The 22,555-nt window shown below is 40.7% G+C and overlaps 1 protein-coding gene across 5 annotated transcripts in view; it reads left to right on the top strand.

Moving 5' to 3' along the window:
• The window catches only part of USP34 (ubiquitin specific peptidase 34), a 247,534-nt gene extending 225,208 nt beyond the window's left edge, over positions 1-22,326 (top strand). For 4 of the 5 annotated variants that reach the window (XM_075925544.2, XM_075925543.2, XM_075925542.2 and 1 more), the window contains 10 exons: positions 3,288-3,414; positions 3,773-3,880; positions 5,003-5,107; positions 5,226-5,350; positions 6,201-6,324; positions 7,665-7,744; positions 12,951-13,091; positions 13,216-13,362; positions 18,793-18,952; positions 21,087-22,326. In XM_075925544.2, the coding sequence (XP_075781659.2) occupies positions 3,288-3,414; positions 3,773-3,880; positions 5,003-5,107; positions 5,226-5,350; positions 6,201-6,324; positions 7,665-7,744; positions 12,951-13,091; positions 13,216-13,362; positions 18,793-18,952; positions 21,087-21,694 (1,725 nt within the window). In that variant the 3' untranslated portion in view covers positions 21,695-22,326. Of the gene's footprint in view, positions 1-3,287; positions 3,415-3,772; positions 3,881-5,002; positions 5,108-5,225; positions 5,351-6,200; positions 6,325-7,664; positions 7,745-12,950; positions 13,092-13,215; positions 13,363-18,792; positions 18,953-21,086 lie in introns of those variants that run through there. The other variant, XR_012903003.2, reaches the window with a different exon arrangement.
• The last annotated feature ends 229 nt before the right edge of the window (positions 22,327-22,555 follow it).

Raw genomic sequence — 22,555 nt, 5'->3', positions numbered from 1 at the left:
CCTTCATAACATGCCCATCAAGGATAGCAACACGGGACTCTACACATACCTTTATAAAACATTATGCTGTAGATACATGTCACAGTATATCAGGTTTGCGGTGGCAGTCCTCTCCACCGTCCATCAGTGAGGTCTGAAGCCCCTCCTTCCGGATGCTCATGGTACTGTTCCGTAGTTGCCTACAGTGGAGTGCCCACAGGGATGCTCCTCGAAGAAGAAAAGAGAGATTGCTCACCTTGTGCACTAACTGATGTTCTTGAGATGGGTGTCCCTGTGGGTGCTCCATGATCCTCCTCTCTGCTTCGGAGTTGCAACATCTTTCTGCAGTGGAGAAGAAACTGAGGAATGGTTGATGGCGCTTGCGTGTTGGCATGTTTGCTCCAGCACAAGTGGTGCTGCACATGTGCGCCAGCACCCAAGGGAATACTGTTGCTAAAATGTTCCGATTATAAGTGCAGGAATCCACATCTCGAAGAAATTACTGCACAAGGAAAGTAACCTCTTTTTTTTTTTAAGCATTATACTGTGAAGGAGATTAATATTATATTTAGTGCTTATCTGGTAGAGGTTTGAAATGTCACTGGCATTACAGCAGAATAAATAACTTCTTCGCCAAAATCCTTGCAATATTGGGCATTGCCAGAAATATAAGAAACATAAAAATGGCCATACTGGGTCAGACCAATGGTCCATCTAGCCCAGCATCCTGTCTGCTGACAGTGGACCAATATCAGATGACCCAGAGGAAGGGAACACAACAGGTAATCCTCACATGATCCCTCCCCTATCACCCACCTTCAGAGAAACAGAGGCTATGGCCACCATTCCTACCCATCCTGGCTAATAGCCATTGATGGACCTAACCTCCATGAATCTATCTAGCTCTTTTTTGAACCCTGTTAAAGTCCTAGCCTTCACCACATCCTCTGGCAAGGGGTTCCACAAGTTGACTGTACTCTGAGTGAAGAAAAACTTTATTTTGTTTGTTTCAAACCTGTTGCCTACTAATTTCATGTGTTGACCCCTAGGTCTTATATTGTGGGAATAAGTAAATAACTTTTCCTTATTCACTTTTTCCATAACAGTCATGATTTTATTAGACCTCTGTCATATTCCCCCCTTAGTCTCAATTTTTTGAGCAGTAACGTTAGTTCGAACCAACGGCTTTGGTTCAAACTACCGTGTCCCAGCACGTACTTCCTGGTTGAAATCAGCTATGAGTCTAACTAGCACGCTGGCAAGATCATGCTAATGAAGCGTGGGATATTTAAATCCCCTCTTCATTAGCAATTTCGAATGCCTGCATATGCATCCCTAGTTTGAACTAGGGTGGGAGTATAGACATACCCTAACATCCCATGACAACTTACTTTACTTAAGAGCCTTTGGTGAGGGACCTTATCAAAGGCTTTCTGGAAATCTAAGTACGCTATATCTACTGGATCTCCCTTGTCCACATGTTTGTTGACCCCCTCAAAGAACTCTAGCAGATTAGTAAGGCATGATTTCCCTTTAGAGTAACCATGTTAACTTTTCCCCAACAGAGGGGTTTTCCCTAGCATTGGTAATCCTCTTTCTGTGAGGAAGAAGCCTTTTTCCAAAAGAGCTCGTTCAGAAAAAGGCGTGTGTGGATGGGGGAGAGGGAGTTCTTTCAGAAGAAGAGGAAAAAGCACAGGTGCCCTGGTGGCCACTCCGTCCATAGGAATGGTGGCCATAGCCTCTGTTTCTCTGAAGGTGGGTGATAGGGGAGGGATCATGTGAGGATTACCTGTTGTGTTCCCTTCCTCTGGGTCATCTGATATTGGTCCACTGTCAGCAGACAGGATGCTGGGCTAGATGGACCATTGGTCTGACCCAGTATGGCCATTTTTATGTTTCTTATAAATGCAAGATAACGTCCATTCAGTTTGGACGCTATCTTTCGAAAAAGCCGATCACTTTATCGATGGGCTTCAGCTGTGTGGATGCACTCTTTCGGAAGAAGTTTTTTCAGAAGATCTTTTCCATAAAATCATCTTCCAAAAGAAGCCTGCAGTCTAGACATAGCCTATGTGTCTGACAATTTTATTCTTTCCTATAATTTCAACTAATTTGCCCGGTACTGACATTAGATTTACCAGTATGTAATTGCCAGGATCACCTCTAGAGCTCTTTTTAAATATTGGCATCACATTAACTATTTTCCAGTCATTGGGTATGGAAGCTGATTTAAAGGATAGGTTACAAACCACAGTTAATAGTTCCGCAATTTCCCATTCGAGTTTTTTCAGAACTCTTGGGTGAATGCCATCTGGTCCTGGTGACTTGTTATTGTTAAGTTTATATGAGTAACCTATACCTCCATGATTTCTCCGTAAATCAAAAATCCCCAGGAGATGTTTCTTAGAGCTGTAGTAATAATTCAGATGACATAGAATTGTATATTGTATGTCTCTAAAGAATGAACATAAGATTAATTAGATTATATGATTATTCCCTAATCATTGTTTTCCAAAATAAGTACACCCACGTCCATTTCCCATGCCTCTTAAATAGAAATTTATATTTAGACAAAATGATTGGGATTAAAGAGTTGTAATAATCTTTGTTATTGGTATATTTGGCTCTTTGGGTTTTAGACCTTAATCTCTCCACCTACTACCTATGTAGACTTAGTAATTGCATTGAGCCAAGGGTATTTGTCTTATGCATGTTGCAAACTGCATAGGCTATGCATGCACAGATTGTATTCTCCTTGAAGCAAAGCTCTTCATTATATTGATTTCATAAAATAAAATAAACTCGATAGATTTGCAAAGATTTTCTGTTTCCTGAATCAGGCTGTGCCTGTGCATGCAGTTTGCTCTGTTTTTCAGTAGCATTTACAAAAACATTTACCAGAGGTGCACAGTGAGAAATTTCAGATTGCTCTACTACTGTCAAAATTAGAGGAGTTGAATAAAAATCAGTCTTATAATCAAAAGCAAGTCAGTCTAACTGACGGACAGACTACCATCTGTCCATAATACCAAAAGTCTGCACTAAGGTAGGAAATGATATTAGAGTATTACTTAAAATTGCTTTCTTTTTGAGAATCATTTATTCATAGTTAACTGACTTCATTATTTGGACAATCTATTGTATACACTGAATTCTTCTTTAAGTAACTTTACAGTTGGCAGCATCTATCACAAAATCCATTTTGATACAGCTTTCTGTGGTAATAAAAAATGTAAAAATAGTATCTGTAGGATTAAATTAGAACTTTTAATTTGCTATTATAAGCTTTTACTTTTTTTTTTTTGTAGTCCTTTAACACATTGCACATGATGTACCATGAGGCCACAGCTTGTCATGTGACTGGAGACCTGGTGGAACTTTTGTCAATATTTCTTTCAGTCCTTAAGTCAACACGTCCATATCTTCAGAGAAAAGGTTTGGTAATGATTTTCTTTTATAGAGATTAAAAATGTGAGTTTGTTTGATCTAATTAATTTTCATGGACAAAAATTCCTTCAGTTTATCTCTTTGGTATGTAACCTTTGGGATTCTCTTTTTCTAGACAGTAGTAGTAAGTTAACGAAAATATTAAAGTGTTAAATTGTATCTAAAAAGAAATAGTATAGTTTTGGCAGCAGTTGACAAGTGTTAGATTTCCAGTTTGTTTAAGATCGTGTTTATAAAATTGATATAATTTAATTGTTCCATGTTACCATTTTCTGTCTTACTTCAGGAATTAAAAATTGTCAGAATGTGGGATGACAGATAATTGAACATGTTTTTGTATTTGCAGATGTGAAGCAAGCTCTAATCCAGTGGCAGGAGAGAATTGAATTTGCCCATAAGCTCTTAACGCTGCTAAATTCTTACAGTCCTTCAGAACTTAGAAATGCTTGCATTGGTAAGTTTATTAATACTACTGCAGTCAGGAAAAATACTTGTCATATAAATATGAGCTGATGATTAAAATTCAGAAACAGTTCTATATTGTGAATATTTATTGATGTTCTGTATGTTGTATTTGTTAATTTTTATATTAATATAATTATTGTTTGTTTTCTCAAGAATCTTACTAATCTTTATATATCAAGAGTAAAATAAATATTTAGGATTTTTAGGCATCGTTTTATATGGCCAGTTATTCATCTAACTGATTTCATTCTTGCTTATATTAGTGTAGATCAGGAATACTTCTATTGAAGTCAATAGATTTACTACAGTGTTAGTAAGGTCAGAATCAAGTTTCAGATTAGCATCCACAGGGTAACTCAATATTTAACATTAGTTGAAAAAGTCTTCTATTGTGAAGCACCAAAACCTTGTTACTCTAAGAACTTTCTGTGTCCATTTTTATACCCCATTTACAAAAAATACAAAAATAAAAGTAAAATGACATGTTAAATAGCTTTCAGAAGTACCGTGCTATGAAGTTTCTTTCTTCACGATTCCTGGTGGGGTGTTTAACTTGTAGGAATGGACGTCAAACCAAGAAAGTCTTGTCTCCTTGCATTAGCAGACTTCTTCTGAAAGGCTTTATCTGTTTTTTTAAGTAGAATCTGCACTTTTTCTTGTTTGTGAAGGCATAAACCACTATCCAAATTAAACCTTTTTTTAATGTAATGTGTATGCCTTTTCCCATTACTTTGAGTGCCCTTGTCATTGTCGTCCTGGCCGCTGCTGGTTGTCATTTTCCAGGCATCAGACCTGATATGGTAAAGAAGAAGCAAAGAGGGTAATTTTCTTGAGCTTCTACTTCCTACAATTTGACACCCCTCTTATTGGTTGATAAGGAAAAGTTGATATAACACTGATCAGGTGTTCTTCTATTGGAAGAGGTGAAGGGAACTTTGATTAATTCATGAGTTTTCACTTAGCTTTTGTTCACTATAAAGCCTGCCTCCACATTGTGCACTTTGGAGAAGTAATACCAAATAGACTAGGTTTGCAAATGCATGAGCCATAAGTTATGTGTACACTTAAGGAATAACTTTGTGTAATAGCAAAACCAACTTCTCATTTGTAGATGTCCTTAAGGAGCTTGTGCTTTTAAGCCCTCATGATTTCCTGCACACTCTGGTTCCATTTCTGCAGCACAACCATTGTACATACCACCACAGTAATATCCCAAGTAAGTATTTCTAATTGTATTTTACAAATGAATTTCACTACAGTTGACCTCTCTGTGCATTGAAGGCTGCTAATGTTAACCTTTTAATTCTTCATTATTTTGTCCTAATTTACACTAGTGTCTCTTGGACCTTATTTCCCATGTCGTGAAAATCTGAAATTAATAGGAGGGAAAAGTAATATCCGTCCTCCTCGTCCTGAACTCAACATGTGCCTCTTGCCTACAATGGTGGAAGCCAGCAAAGTATGTACATAGATGGCAATAAGGAAGCCTATTTTCCTGTCAGTTGCATTACATATGTGTTGTTGAAAAGAGAGCAGAATTTTAAGTGCTTTCAAAATGATGCCTTGTATGATGTGTTTACCCACTAATTTACTATATAGGTAATTTTTTAAAAACTGTGGGTTTAAATAATGTGGTGGTGCCTGAGCCCCTACAAATATTTTTATGTTGTACGAACCCACATTTTATAATTACAATTCTTTAGCACTAAGAGCCAGTTTTAAAAGACATCTCTAAAATTGCACCATATTTCTTGCTCATATTTTTGCCTAGATATTTTTCATTTATGTGTTTTTGCATGAAATTATGTTTGCATGCATGAGTCTCAAATACTCAATTTCTAACTATCTTATATGTGTGTGCCAATGCTTGAGAATATAAATCCAAAAGTTTGTTGCAGAAATTATGTGTGTGAACTTTCGAATGCAAAAGTGCGGACACAGTTTTATTCATTGGGCTGATCTATGTCTTTGATAATTTGGTTCTGGAAGCTTATCTACGAAATAGACTTCAAAATAAATTTTGGCTGTTGCCAGCTGATATTAATCTGCCATTTAAAAACTGAAATGTTGCATTTTATGCATTTAAATGTTTAGACATTCATCTGCAAGTTAGCATATAATTTAATTCAAATCACATCCATTTGAGTTGAACTAAAATTCTCATAGTTATACAGCAGTATATTATTAAATGCATAGAACACTAACAGCTTTTAATAAGTTTATTAACTGAATTATTAGGTGTGTCATTTAGTTGCCCAGTTGCTTATAAGCTTAATCTATTTATAAATGAACTCTTCTTAAATCTTCAGGGTAAAGATGATGTTTATGATCGTATGCTTCTGGACTACTTTTTTTCGTACCATCAGTTCATCCATCTATTATGTCGAGTTGCAATCAACTGTGAAAAGTTTACCGAAACTTTAGTTAAGATGAGTAAGTATGGGAGTTAAACAGTAAATTCTACCTAAACAGACATCCTTAGCCTTTGAGATGTTTTGTAGCGGTAACTGAGATCACTATGCTTATTTTTTTAAAACAAAATTAGGTATACTGATAGACAATGGGATTTAGGCTTCAAAATGCCTAAATCCCTTTTGAAAATGAGATTTAGGTTCCTGAATCATTTATACATTGCAAAGCTGAGAACAGCAATGCATAAATACATTTAAAAATAAGTCTTAATCCTTAGCCTTGCTGAGACTGTTAACAAGTATGCCAACTAATGCTAACTCTGGTGGTTTCTGAAATGTGGACACCTCATATGGAAGTAATAGCTGAACTGAGACTACCAATTCATTTAATGTAAGCATCAAAAAGCCATCACAGGGCATCAACTCTGTCACTATAGACCTAGACCTGATTCTTGTTTGAATTAAGATCTGACCACATAACTTTTAGCTGAACTTGTACTCAGTGAAAATGGCTTTTACCTGCATACATGGCAGCTGTGTTTAAGCCCTGTCAGAAGGTAGTGCTCTTGGTGTTTCTCTTCTGGGATAGCTATTAATATTTTCGCAGAATACAATATGGTTAGGCAACAATGGTAGGTGTAGATACACAAACATGGTTATGGCATCAGAAATATTTCTGTGTAACTAGGTAAGAGCTGAGTCTCTGACTGATTACCAAATGGTGAAGGTAGCATGGATTGGCTTTTACAGGTAACGTTCATTAAGCCACTGAGTCACCTGCTAATTTTTTGTTCAAACCATGAACCAGATAATAAATGTGCTCATGCTGCCTTGTTTTTCAAAAAAATATTAAAACTGGTAAGTTATTCCAGCTAAAGAATTAAAAGAAAACGGTACTGAGATCCAAATACTATATTTTAGACTCAGCGGACAAAAATGTAGAGCTAAGTCCTGTTCTGTAGACTAACTACAATGAACCCATGGTTGATGCTAGACCATTGTAGTCATATGTAACCAATTTAGGATATAGTCCTCTGAATTTTTATTGTGCTCCAAACCCTTCAGGTAAATTTATAAATAAATTAATGGAGATTGCCTATCTCCTAGAACTGGAAGGGACCTTGAAAGGTCATCGAGTCCAGTCCCCTGCCTTCACAGTAGGACCAAGTACCATCCCTGACAAATATTTGCCCCAAATCCCTAAAATGGCCTTCGCAAGTATTGAACTCCCAACCCTGGGTTTAGCAGGCCAATGCTCAAGCCACTAAGCTATCCCTCCCCCAAAACATAAATATATAAATATATCCTACAGTTTAAGGTAGTTCCTTATATCATCAGTTTTGTTTTTTCTTAAAATTTCAGGTGTCCTAGTTGCTTATGAAGGTTTACCACTTCATCTTGCATTGTTTCCCAAACTTTGGACTGAGCTATGCCAAACTCAGGTAAAATTTAAATGTGTTTGAGAGCTAAATGAACAAGAATATTTACATGATGTGACAACTGTAAATGCTTTAAAGCTAGTTACTTTTTAAATGCAATGCATAAGAGTAATTACTGTTAAGTACACTGATTAAGTTTAGTGGATGATGTTAATTTGTTCACAACTTTAACATTTTTAAAATTAAATGTTAACAAAATTACTAACACCTTGTGTTTATATTGTGACTTTAACCTTGAAGCATCTTTTAAAAAAAGACTGAGATGCAGTCCCTTTATAGCCCTGATCCTGCAAATGCTTTTGTATGTTAATAACTCCACACATGTGGATAAATATTAGCAGGCTCAAAGCATATGATTGACTAATAGAGATTGCTTCACCCACCATTGAAATCTGGCCACTTCAGAACTGTAGTGCAGGGGTGGCCAACCCGCGGCTCGCGAGCCGCGAGCGACTCTTCACCCCTGAAAGTGCGGCTCACGAAGCCTCCCCCGTGGCTCTTCACATTTTTTCTGCCATTGTTTCGGCTCTCTTCGTTTAATGGGTAGGCCAACCCTGCTGTAGGGTATCTAAGTGTCAAAGGGAAGACAGCAATATAGATTGTATTTGATCAATAACTGTAATCTGTAAATCTAGAATAAAAATTTTAATAGCATACAACCATTTCACCCAACAGCTTAGAATAGGGATTGAAAAACAACTATATTTTTTGTTGTTGTTTTCAAATGAAGTTTAAAAAAATGAAATCACCCTAGATTACTTTTCAAGTTGCAGGCTTGAAGAGATGCATATGACCAAGTTCTAAAATCATAAAAGTAAGCACTAATGGCACAATGGCTGCATATTTCCACTTGGGGTTGATGGCACCTTTGGCATTGAACTGCAAAATTTTTCTGGTGAGCTGTATCTTTTTGGGGCTGCTCGCTCCTCCTCCTCCCTTGCAAAAGATGCCAGAAATGTAAAAGAGGGCTGTTTTTTTTTTTTTTTTGAAACCGCAAAAGGTGCAGTGAACTCAGATCATACCCAGTGTCCTCAGTGATTTTCATAACAGTTTTTCTTTTGATTTTTCCTTTTGAGGCTATTTTCTTTCTAGTTTCTTTCTAGCAATATCTTTCTTCAGTCCAAAAGATAAAGAAGAAACAGCATGGCAACACTGTAAGGCAAACCAGTATCTGTAAGGTGATACAGTAAAACTCCAATTTTCCGGCATCCAGTGGTCCGGCACTCCTGATAGTCTGGCACCAACTGGAACCCGGAAGTGCTCCAGCCAGCCGGACAGTTGGAGCTCCTGAGAGCCCCACGCGCGCTCATGGACCGGGAAAGGGAAGGGGAGGAGAGGAGAAGGGGATTATACCCCGTGACGGGTCTGACGGACCACACTGCATCTGGGTGGGGTGGGCGTGGAACGGCGCGGCAAGGGGCAAACCCTCCGCCGTTTTGTAGGGAGGCAGGGGAAGCCCCGCGCAGCCACCTGCTACAGGCCGCTCGTCAGTTTCAGCAGCAGCGGACTTGGGGAAGCCGGGGAGCAGAGCAGCTGGGGTACTGCCGGGTTGGTCCCACAGCGCCATTCAGGTGAGGGGCAGCGCTGCGGGACCAACCCAGCAGCACCCCAGCTGCTCTGCCCCTGTCTTCCCCAAGTCCGCTGCTGCTGATTGTAGCCCCAGCTAGTCTGTAGCAGGCGGCTGCGTGGGGCTTTCCCCACCTCCCTGCAAAACAGCGGAGAGTTCGCCCCTCGCCGCGCTGTTCCCCGCTGACACTGACACACACACACACACACACACACACACACACACACACACACACACACACACACACACACACACACACACACACACACACACACACACACACACACACACACACACACACACACACACACACACACACACACACACACACACACACACACACACACACACACACACACACACACACACCCCCTCGCAGTGCTGTCCTGGCAGACCAGTCACAGCCCCCCGCCAGAGTACCTCCTGATACTCTGGCATATCCGATAATCCGGCATACCCTGGGTCCCAAGGTGCCGGATTATTGGAAGTCTACTGTATTGGCTTTATATTAATCCTTTAAATGCAACAAAAGCTTTGTTACATCACTTCTAAAGCAGCATTTAAAAATTGAAAATGCTACTATCCTGTTTTTATCTGTCTCAGATGTCAAATCATCCATGCAATAATGTCTGTATCTAAACTTAGGTTTACAGATAGGTTCCTTATCAGTATAAGAGATGATACTTTTTTTCCAGGCCTTTATATGTCCTCCATAGGATTGATTACAAAGGGAATAATTTCTTTTGATGCTCCTTACACCTGGGACACTTACATCTCAGTTTATTTGAGATGCAGGAAGTAAAGAGAACACATGTTCATTACAAGATTCCTTTCTTGCTTACCTTACTACCAACAGGAGTATTTCCAGATGGAATGAAATGTTCATCTTATTTATAGCCTGTGGTCACCATTGGAAATGCAAGCTTCTTCCTTATGGTTCTGTAGTTAAAAACGATTTGTTTAGTCTGTAAGACTTACTCCCATTGAACAAGAGCAGACACGCCTCTTCCAAAAGTACCAATGTCTTGCTTAGGTCTCCTTCTGCTATTATGTAAAGGGAAAGTCCCGATTAGGTCCATTATTTACCAAGTCCAACATTCCTTATCACCAGCTCTATGTCAAGGTCAGACAAAAGCCAGCATCACTTGCAAAATCCATTTCTCAACTGGAATCAGAACTTCAACTGCATGTTCTGTTGGTTCAGGAGATCTGTCTGCAGCTCAGATGAGATTAGTCAGTTTGTTACAATAGCTATAATAGCACCTCAAGCATCCTGTGTTTGATGTTATCATCACTTTCCAGATAATTAGTTCTTTGTGTTGAACTTAGATTAAGAATCTTTGCCTCATCCTGAATTGTCAAGTGTTTACACCATACCATGACTTCTAGGTTTTTGAACATTCCAAGACCCTTTTATGAATGGCAAAAGTTGTGATTTTATCTTCTACTTCATATGCTTGGGACAAGGGCCTCACTCACTTTGCTATAGCCTAGTTTATTGAAGGATTGGTCCATGTTTCAGTAGGGTTACTTACTGCTTTGCCATCATGACCACACTAAGGAAACTGGATTTCTTTATTGCTGTGCTGTGTGTGTGTTACAGTGGATGATGTTCATTTCTGGGTTATTCCCTTGTTTGTGTGTTTCTTCTGAGTTGGAATTGAAGTCTTCTTTCTCAAAGCTCTCTGGATCTCTGTCTGCTGTTTTTCATAACATTATCTGTACCACATATTGTACAGGAACAGCTCCTCATAATCATAGCTGCTTCCTGGACTTGTTAGATGAAAACCCAATGGCCACTAGTCTATAAACAGGAATCCCTATCAGTGTTCCCTCTAAGATTTTCCATCCATGAGCGGAGTGAGTTTTGTTATGTATGCCAGTATTGAGGTCGTGTAGTTGCGCAAGCTTATATATGTTATAGAAGAAAAAAATACTAAAACAAGGGATAATTAACAATGTACATTAATTTATTTATTTCATATGAAATCAAACAAAAAGAAATTAATACAGCAAAAATTTCAGTAGCCATTAGTATCTTACATGTATCTGTTCCTTTTGAAGCATAAAACAAAACTGTCCATCTTCTTGAGATAGCAAACAAAATATTTTGATTAGTATTCAATACATGAAATGAAATAGTTGTTTCACTTCATGCTTGAAATTACAGATTATGTTGTTTAATGGACTTTTTGTGCACATATTGCTCCCTATTATCTAGGAACCGGGGATTTTTAATATTTCAGTTGTTTACATATCACAAATCTTTCATTCTTCAAAGCTGGTGTAATTTAGCTCCGTGGAAAGATTGAGGAATGCAATCCTTATGCATATTTCATTTGTTTATTTTTATTTCTGCTCCTAAGCATTGTCTGAATAACATGGGTAGACACCAAGATTCAGCATTCTAGCACCAAGTTAGCACAGTGTCATTTGATCTGGACTGCTCTTTCTAATGGGTGCGTCCTGCCTTGTACTCTGAACAGGGGCCAAGCAGCTGGAGTTACCTGAGGGAAAAAGGGAGGGGGCAAAGAGAGACAGAGCTGCTGGCTGCCAAGGCGCTTTTTTTTTTTTTTTTAAACAAACAACAAAACAGGGCTGCTGCTAGAGAGAGGGAAGGGGCTGGGAACACAAAGCTACTGGCTGCTGAGGTTTTTTTTTTTTAAAGCAGCCCAGCAAAACATGTGGCTGCTGCCAGAGAGAGGGAAGGGAAGGGAAGGGGGCAGGGGACATAAAGCTGCCTGGCCAGCTGTCGAGACTTTTTTTTAAAGCAGTTTCTACTCTTCCCCCACCTCTATTCCCCCCCACCAGCTTACCTTTTCCCACTTCCAGATACAGCATCAGGAGCACTCTGGAAGAACAACCTCATTAGTGCAGGGCTTTAGGCACACTACTGTGTGGCTCTGTTAGCGAGGTGGGCAGGGCTTAAATTCTTCCTGCACAGCCTACAGAGAATTATGGTCCCGATTTTAATTAAAGCCAGACAAACATTTTTGGTATGAATTAACTAGGTTGGGAGTAGGGATGTAAGAGTGTAGTTGACTAAATGATGAATCAGTAAGTGGGATCTTATCATTTAATGCTAGTGACTACACGCATCTCTCTACCCCCCTCCCCCTCCACTGCGGCTCTATGTTTTTAGGGAACTGGGGAGCTGGCGTGCGAGGATGCGGGCTCAGTACTGGCTCGCTCTGGGTCCCAGCATAACATCCTGCTGCTGCTCTGTAGTCCCTTAATATTGCAGATCCTCAGTGGGGTTGATGCTGGGACCCAGTGTGAGCTGGGACTGAGCCAGCATCCTTGCGTGCCAGCTCCCTAGTCCCTTAATATTGCAGAGCTGCAGCAGAGTTGATGCTGGCACCTGGCACGAGCGATTTTACTGCTTTCCCTTATTAATTTATCACGTAGTTGATAAAAATATTGTTGACTACACGATTAACAAATTACCAACTTCTTAACATCCCTAATTGGGGAATAGCTAGTTATATATCATAATGCATAATGTTGCAGGCATTATTCCAGATGGTGCCTATTCTTTCAGTTGCCCTTAATAGATAATTATGGACAATGTTCTCACTAATGTCATAATTTCAATGTTAATTTCACAACATGATACTGCAAAGTATTTTTCTCTCTCTTTAGTCTGCCATGTCAAAGAACTGTGTTAAGCTCCTTTGTGAAGATCCAGTTTTTGCAGAGTATATTAAATGTATTCTAATGGATGAAAGGACCTTTCTTAATAACAATATTGTGTACACATTCTTGACACACTTTCTTCTAAAGGTATGTGGTATTTTAAGTGTTCGTATTCATGGAAGTGCAGAATTATACATCACGTTACTTTAGACTATTACTTTGCATAATTGGAGTTTCTTTATAGCTTTAAAATAAATGTGTTCTCTTCCAGGTCCAGGGGCAGGTGTTTTCTGAAGCAAACTGTGCCAATTTAATCAATACTCTGGTTTCAAATCTAATAAATCAATATCAAAGTCTAGAATCTGATTTCAGCAGCCAGCGAGTTGAAATTTCTAAAGCAAGTTCTACATTAAATGGGGTAAGACTTTCCAAAGCCATTGAAACAACAAAACCTTTTAAAAACACATTTACTTTCTATGGCAGAGCTTCAGCAGTTTGCGTCCAGTGTGAGGATTTGCCTTAGAGAGTCGGCATAGTAACTGAGATTATATGCATGGGCAGGGTCCTCTTTGCCAGGTAATCAGAGCCAGCTGGAAATGTCCATAAGATTGAACCCTGCTCACCAGTTCCCTGCTAGACGTCTCTGCTCTGCAAAGGAGATCAGACATAGCTCTGGAATGCCATTCTGATTCTTTTTATAGGTCTTTTTTTAGGTCTCTGCTACCTACTTCTTGTTTCCCTTTGTGCTCTTTCTCTGCATCATTTGGGTGGACTTTTGTCACTCCAGTGAGTGACCTTTTCTGTGAATGGAGTCAAGATCCTGAGGGCCACCTGTGATTGTATGGAAAAAGAGTTATCCTCTCTGCCCTCCATCCAAACACCTCTGATTATTTCTTGCCCCAAAGATTGAAAAATATAGGAAAACATTAAAGATGCTTAGGGAGATCTTGTTCTGTTAATTCTCTTCGCATATTTTGTCAACCAAAAAAGATGAATTCTCCAAATCTAGTTCCAAGAATTCCAGGGCTGTTCTTCCTAGACTGCTTCCTCCCAGTAAAACAAGTTCTTAAAGTGATTCCCCATGTCCATTCCATTGTGGGCGATTACATGTCTCATGTACAGTTGTCAGAGATTTTTCCTTAGCTGAACCTGTTAATGCAGTATGAATTCCCACTGGGTATCTCTACTATGGCATGTTGGTATGGAGGCAGCACTGCTTTCAACCTCTCTCATTTCCTTCCTACTGCCAGTCATGATTTGTTGTTCGAACTACAATCTTTCTTTTTTTCATATCTTTCCTCCTTTAGTCTTATAAAGTAATTCTGTAAATAATATTGTAAACTTATATCTATGATTGTCTTATTAATGTGGAGTTACGAGTACCTGGTTGGAAACTAGGATTGGTACCAAACTGGCTCCCATTCTCCTGGCTTCAAGGCCTGTCATTTATGTAATATGACCTTTCTCCCAGCTGCCTTCAGTGTTTGAGAGAGATGCATTTGAGTGACAAATATCACATTTGTTTAAAAATCATTCAAAAAAGAATAAAGCTGCTCAGGTATCTGCTCATGGATTCTGCACTTCGTCCACTCTCAGTATCCACCTGCTCAGAGCGGGTACCAGCATGTCCAAGCCGGTCAGGAGTGCTCCTCCTGTTCTTATGAACTCATAAGCCAGGTCTGTATTGCTGATGTCTAATAGGAGATTGTGTAATTCTCTGAAGGATTCAGTCCCAGATCTTCCAATAGGAAAGCACCAAGTATTCACCAGAACTGGTAAGGGTGCCCTAAAAAGTCATATGCCCAGGAACAGTCTGTGAGCCAGCAGGGACAGCTGACTTCAGAAACCAAGAAGGATCCACTTAGATCAATCTCCAAAGTATCAACATACCCCTCAGTTCTGCAAGCTTAAAACGCCTTCCCATGTTATTGATGTTTGAGGCAGCCAGGGAGTTATTCAGCTTGTTAGTACCAGCTTCTCCTGTGATTCAGGAGCCTCATAAGGAACTGATTTTGAAACCACATGCTTCTGTAGTCCAAACCCCAAATCCTCTGTGTAGAATTGCATCTAAAGGCAAGTCAGTGATAATTTCATTGGTTTCCCCCTTATCCAGGCTCTTAGCCCCACTCCCCAATACCGACATGTTTATCTCCCCCGTGATCCGTGGAAATGGATTTCTCATAGGACTCAGAAGTCAGACCCATTGTGTCCCAGTGTAAGCTTGCCCCACAGCTCCAGAGGAGTTGCTTGTCCATCCCAGCACTTTAGGAGTCAGTGGCCTTCTCAAAATTGTGTCCCACCTCCATACTGGTGGCCCTCCGAGACCTCTTGGGATTTCTGTTCACAATCCAGTATCTCTCCATTCCCTTTCTTCACCTCAGCACCCAGAAGATGAAGAGTATTTACAAGATCACCATCATCTGTTCCCCCAGTATCAAGATCAGGTCACAGAACTGGAGGAATCTCTTCAGCAGCCCTTAGCCGCCTCCTCTTTGTCACCTGATGAAACAGTAATTATTGACTCTCTCCTCTCTTGATGATTTTAGAGCTCATCTGGACTTATTGAGGTGGGTGGCTACAGCTGAGGATGTCCCAACACAAGAGGTACAAGAAACATCACCTGGGCTTGTGGGCATTTTAGCCTTGGCCTTATCCTCTTGGGTAGCACTCTTTATTAATGAGGCTATCCTGGAGCCTATCCAAAATTTATGACAAACCGATTTTTCCATGTCTCCCATGGCATAAAAGGCAGGGAAACTATTCTGTCCCTTCACAGAGATTCAGGAACTTTTAAAACCACATTCCTCCATGCTCCTTGGTGGTTGTGGCCACCATGAAGAGGTGTGAGGCAAGGACATCAAGCCTCTACTACTAAAGAAAAGGAAGTGAAGAATCTGGATTTGTTCAGCAGAAAACTTTAAACCACAGGAATTTGACAGCTCAGGGTTATGAACAAGCAAGCTTTGCTAGGGTGATATGATTCCAGCCTATAGGATAATATCCTGATATTCAAAAACAAGATTCCTGATTATACAATGCAGGAATTCTCTGCTTTGGTGCAGGAAAGCAGATTAGTGGCCATTATGTTGCAGCAGTCATCTTGGCTGCAGACATCAAGCCTTCCCCAGGAGTTGCAACAAATAATTCAGTACCTGCCATTTGAAGACCCTTGGCTTTTTTATTAATAAAGTGAATAAGAGTCTGCATAATCTCAAGGGCGACCCTTAAGTCTCTGAGGACCTTTATATTAATAACAAAGAGAGAGCCATTCTTGCCATGTTTCCAGAACCTGTCCAAGAAAAGGGCAGGAGTCTTAAGAGGCTACCTTCTCTGCAGCTGCTAGTAGTTCTATGCTATCTGGTGTTTCAGAATAGTCATTTTCACCTGGTAGTTGATATCCATGTACCACTTCCCACAGTGCCATCTTTCCTGTCCCCTATTTTTGCCAGATACCTATCCCTCTTCCTGAGTACATAGACCCACATCATGATGGATCGGTGGATCTTAAACACAGTGGAACTGCAGTGCACCCTCCATGTCTCCCTTCCTTGTCTCTCTTCAGGGGCCACTCTCATGAGAGCATGATACTTCAAAAGGTCCAGTTTCCTCTTTTGAGGGCCATAGAGGAAGTTCCCATGTCGTTTAGAGACAAGGAATTTTATTCCCATAACTTCCTGTCTTGAAGGCAAAGGGTATGGCGGGGTCTCAAGCCTACGTTAGAGCTAAGGCAGTTTAATACCCGAAGAAGATGAAATTCTGCATGGTCACTCTGGCATCTGTTATCCTTTCCTTAGATGCCTGGGAATGGTATGCTGCTCTTAGCATAAAATGTATTTATTTTCATGTGGCTATTCACTACTAGTGCCTCCAAAAATTTCTCAGGTTCACACTCAACAAACTCCATTACCATTTTCACAAAATGCATGGCTGTAGTAGTGGCACTACTGTTTATTTCTTTACATGGATGATGACTAGCTGATAAGAGAGCTCAGCTTTTCTTCAGCATAGCCACTATTCAGTTTACTTCTCACATGCTGGAGCTACTGACCAGTACAAGGAAATCCATCCTGTCTCCTGTTCAAAGAACAGAATTCATTGAGGGCAGTCCTGGACTCTTTAAAGGCCGGAGCAGAGGTTCCAAGCAATGCAATTCATTTTCTAGATCTAAAGGTGCACCATGTCATCACAGTTAAGAACTGGCTTAAAGTTCTAGAATAAATGGCAGTATGCACCTGTGTGATACAGCTACAGACTAAATTTCAGGCATTTGCAGAGTTTGATGGCTTCTGTGTAGTAAACGTCTCATTGTCATATAGGTATGGTGGTTCAGGTACCCTTTGTGTCTTATCCTTTCTGAACAAATGATAAAACATACAAATGTGTGCAAGGGAGTTCTCCTTGCCCCTTCATACCCACCTTTCACGCTAGTTACAAGTGCATTGGATCTGGATTGGTATCTTGTTATTTAATATTCCTTTCTTCTTAGGTAACTTCCATGCAGAAAAAACTCACCCATCTTTTGAATATTTAGTAATCAGTAAGATTCTGTTTCTTTTGGTCTAAGTGAAATTGCTTCTACACGAAAAAAAAAATCCTTTTTCTTTTAATTTTTCTTCATTTTTTATTTGTTCTTCATGGATTTAAAAAAAAAGCACCATCAAAAAAAGATCATACTTCAGTTGGTCTAGATACAGTATCAGTGACTTAATCAGAGATTTGCTAAAGTGTACATAACAGAATAATGTTTACAGGCCAACATCTACTGTGCTATCTTACAGTGTCTCCCCAGTGACAGGATCTTTTGGAGCCATACTTAATGAATGATCTAGAGCCATGGTGTCCAAAACACTAGCCACATGTGGCTATTTGACCGGTTTAGTGTGGCTAGTTGGCTTGAATAACGTGGCTAGTTCACTTCAGAACTGGTTGGACACCACTGGTCTTGAGACTAAAAGTAAGGCAACCTTTTCAGTATTCTCAACTTCCAGAGAATACTATTCACACAGGAAATCAGTGCACATGCAAACTCATCTATTCCCAGAGCTTAGATAACAGCTGTGGTATGAAATAGTTGGGGGCTGACAGATGTACTCTGGTAATTCTACATTTTGATAATTCTCCCTATTCATTACCACATCTGAAGAACAAAACGCTTCCAAAACTGTTGCTGAGTGTTTCATGGTTCGGTTGGCAACCATGTTACGTTTTATTCATTGTTCAGATCTAATGTAAAATACATTGAAATTAAGCATGAAGGGTATGTCTACACTACCCCGCTAATTCGAACTAGAGGGGGTAATGTAGTCATCCGCAGTTGCAAATGAAGCCGGCCAGCGCCATTTTTAAATGCCGGCTAGTTCGAACCCCGTGCCGCGTGTAGCCGCGCGGCACGGGGTTCGAACTAGCCGGCATTTAAAAATGGCGCTGGCCGGTTTCATGCAAATGAAGCCCGGGAAATTCAAATCCCGGGCTTCATTTGCAACTGCGGATGACTACATTAACCCCGCTAGTTCGAACTAGCGGGGTAGTGTAGACATACCCTAAGAAATCCTAACCAAGAGGGTTAATTCTTTTGTGTACACTTAGTATTGCCAGCTCTTCTGCAATAGGTCTTTGTCTACATTAAAGACATTGCTAATACTAGTGGGAAAGTTTTGGGAAATTTCGATAGTGTAAACAAAGTTTAGGCATCTATGGTGTTAGAAGCAGAACAGGATTCAGAACATCTGGGAAGGTCTTTACTTAGTACACAGATCAACCTATTTCAGTTGGGGGTGGGTGTGTGTGTGTGTGTGTGAGAGAGAGAGAGAGAAAATTTCACTAATCATGTTTGGTTATGATTTTTTAGGACCTTCGAGCACTTGCTTTGTTGCTTTCAGTGCACACCCCTAAGCAGCTGAATTCAGCCCTCATTCCAACTTTGCAAGAACTACTAAACAAATGCAGGGCATGTCAGCAACAGAGGAACTCATTACAAGAGCAAGAAGCCAAAGAAAGAAAAACTAAAGGTTTGCCTTTTGTAACTTGCTGTGATCTTCAACTCCCTCTCCTTTACCTTCCTTAGCCCTGCTGTTGCTATATCCTACCAGTTCTTCCTCTCTACAGTTCCAGCTCAGTCTCTACTACCAAGCAATGTTCCCTTTCAGATTTTCCATCCCTGAGCGGAGCAGGTTTTGTCTTGTGCTCCAGCAGTGAGGTCACGTGCACTTGTTCCAATGTGTGCCACTGTGGCAACCACCAGTGGCTCTGCTCCCCAAGAAATTCTCCCACCCCGTCACCTTATGGGGAGAAGGGGAGACTTGTTCCCCCCACAGGGAATTCTGTTCCTGGGGCAGACTATGTGCAGGGCAGGGACTGCCCCAGGCTGCTTCTTGTGGTGCTGCTTTGAGTCTCCGCCTGGGGCAGAGGGAAGCTGCTGCCAGCGCCCAGGGCTTGCAGGGAGTGAGGTGCTGGGTGTGGAGCAGAGGGTTGGAGGGACAGGGGGCTCTGGAGGGTAAAAGAGAGGTGCGGGGGTGGTGGGGGAGAGAGGAAGAGAGATGCAGTGAGCCCCAGGAGCAGCCACATCACAGCCCGGCTCCAGCTTTGCGCAGCCACCACGTGGGAGCCCACCCAGGGAGCATTTGGGAATCCACTTTGTGACCCTGACCACAGCTCCAGCCCCGGCCACTGATGCAGTCCCACCATCACATGGCCCCGGCCACCAGAGCAGCCCCCGTCACCCAGTCCCTGCTGCCTGTCGCGCCACTCGTCTTCCAGCAGGAAAGTGAGTGTTGCTCTGCGGCTCTACAAAAGAGGTGGGTGGAGATTTTTGTTGTGCATGGCCATGCAGGGGTGCACCTTATAGGGAACTATGCTACCAGGATTCTGGTCTATAGCATGGCATTCTACCAGTGCAGCTGCAGCAACCACCTCCTGCTTGTGTACCCGAGTGTTGACTTGCACTCTCTAGATAACCCAAAATACTTCTCCTAAAATCGCTTTTCTTGCTCACTGCATCCCTGACCCTGCTTTCACATTTGCAACGTGAAATTAAACCCTTGTCCTCACTTTCTAAGCTCTGCATACTACTACTCTGTGCATAGCTTGTGCCATCCCGCACCACTCCCTCCTCCCTCTGCTTTGCTATGCCCTCTCCATTGTCTGTGGGTCCTTTTTTGTGTCGTTCTCCCCGGTCATCCTCATGTCTAAAATAACTTCCTAACTATAGAGCCTCCTCTCAACACCCACCTTCTTGGGCTCGCCTTCTAGTATTGATTCCACTCTTGTGCCATAAAAAGAAGAGGAAAAAGCACAATCCTTACTTTGACTAATTTGTATACTGAAATGAGACAAACTAACAGGAACGGACACAATATATATGTGACGCAATAAATAACCCCATAAGGTGATGGCATATGGATCTCACCTCTCAGTTTCCTTTGTGTGATATTTCTCACTTCCATCTTTCACTGTTGTCTTGTGTAAACTAGACTGTAAGCTTCTTGGGTAAGGAGCGCTGGTTTTATTTGCTGTACTGTGTCATCCAAATGAATAGTACTATACACGTCATAATATTATGCGTTGTCAAGCCAAACCTTGTGGGGGTGACATCCTGGTGGTATAGAAATCAAAAGGAATGTTACCATTGACCTCAGTGGGACAAGGTTCTCTTCCTTGGGCCAGAAAAATTACAAAGAGGAAACCTTTGTACAAATCTGAGCAGAGGCTGGTCAGTGAAATTTGTTTAAAAAAAGATTTTTGTTGTGGTTATCTGTATTTATTATTTGTGCTATGGTGGAGCCTAGGAGCCCTCCTCATGGACCAGCGCCCAATTACTCTAAGTGATGTACAAACACTGAACAAAAAGACAGTCCTTGCTGTAAAGAACTTACATTATTACTTATCACCAGAGCTTCGTATTTGCTGATTCCAACCCCTGGTGCAACACAATCTAAGGAGGTAAAATGTTAAGCAGGCAATTACAGTTAATGAATCTCTCCAGTCTGATGAGCCTCTGAGGAGATCTCTAGTGAGTGCTGTTTGCCTACATACAAATGAGTTTATGATAGTGAAAAATATGAAATAAAAGACCTCAAGACTTGAATGTAAATATAAAACTAATCTGATAAATGTACTTCAGTGCAAACTCTGTTGGTGTTACAGATGATGAAGGAGCTACTCCTGTAAAAAGAAGACGGGTTAGCAGTGATGAGGAGCACACGGTCGACAGCTGCATCAGTGATATGAAAACTGAACCAAGGGAGGCATTGACTCCAACAAGCACTTCAGATAATGAGACAAGAGACTCTTCAATCATTGATCCTGGCACGGAGCAAGATCCTCCTTCCCCTGAAAATAGTTCTGTCAAAGAGTACAGAATGGAAGTTCCATCTTCCTTCTCAGAGGACATGTTAACTAACAGGTCACAACACCCAGAAGAGCAGTCAGGCAATGGTAAATTTGAAGATTGCAAGGAATTTAAAGATCTGCAGAGTTCCAAGGATCCCGGTCCCGTTGAGGATGACTCAGAGTTCCCCTCCACATCAATTTCAGCAGTTTTATCTGACCTAGCAGATCTAAGAAGCTGCGATGGTCAAGCCTTACCATCCCAGGACCCTGAAACTAGTTTATCAATTAGTTGTGGCCATTCCAGAGGACTTTTTAGTCACATGCAGCAGCATGACATTTTAGACATCCTGTGTAGGACCATTGAGTCTACGATTCATGTGGTCACAAGGATATCTGGCAAAGGAAACCAAGCTGCTTCTTGACATTAGATGGAGCATGTCTGCTTTTAAGTCTTTTTTTCAAAAAATGCTGTTTGTATAAGTTTTGCTTATTTCTGTTTTGTGCTTCAGTTTGTCCAGTGCTCTCTGCTTGAATGGCAAGATAGATTTATATGCTTAATTCTTGGTCAGGCAGAACTCCAGATTAAAACATTTTTTGCATCTACCGTACTTTTCTTAAAGGGCAATCAGATAATGGATATGTTTTATGTAATTAAGAGTTCACTGTAGTGGCTTTCATTTAATATGGCTGTATGGGAGAACAGGGCCTCCTTGCCCTGTATGATGTAATTTAAACTTATGGCATTTTTACTGTGTATAATATGGTGTCCTCTGTGCCAGTTTTGTACCTTATAATAGAGGCAGATTGCCTCAGATCGCTGTGGTTCTTATTATCAAAATTAAGTTTACTTGTATACTAAACAACCACAAGAAATTTGATTCTGTAAAGAATCCTCTTTAGCTGTGGCCTGGCAGTATATATATGGTGCTTTATTTAACAGAATACCTGTGGAGGAAATAAAGCACACTTGATGTAAAATTAATTGTTTTATTTTTATTGACATGATCAATCGCTATTCTGTGCACTTCATTAAACTGATTGTGATGACTTTTCATTTGTTTACATATGTTGCTTCAGTCTTCAGATTTCTCACCAAAGACAGCTTGAGAAGTGGGAAACAGATGCAGAATAAGAAATGCTTCTCAGATACATTTGAAGCTGTGTATGTCTCTCTTCTTCCCCATTTGTTGTGTCTACTTTGCATTAACTTTGCAATTGTACAGTAAAGTAAAGTGCTCCCCACTAGTCAATGGGACATGAGCGCTTGCTCCAGTCTGGCTTCG

Source organism: Pelodiscus sinensis, chromosome 3 (genome assembly GCF_052426305.1).
Source record: "Pelodiscus sinensis isolate ZL-2025 chromosome 3, ASM5242630v1, whole genome shotgun sequence".
Classification (NCBI taxonomy): domain Eukaryota; kingdom Metazoa; phylum Chordata; order Testudines; family Trionychidae; genus Pelodiscus; species Pelodiscus sinensis.
This window is presented reverse-complemented; position numbering and strand designations above follow the sequence as displayed.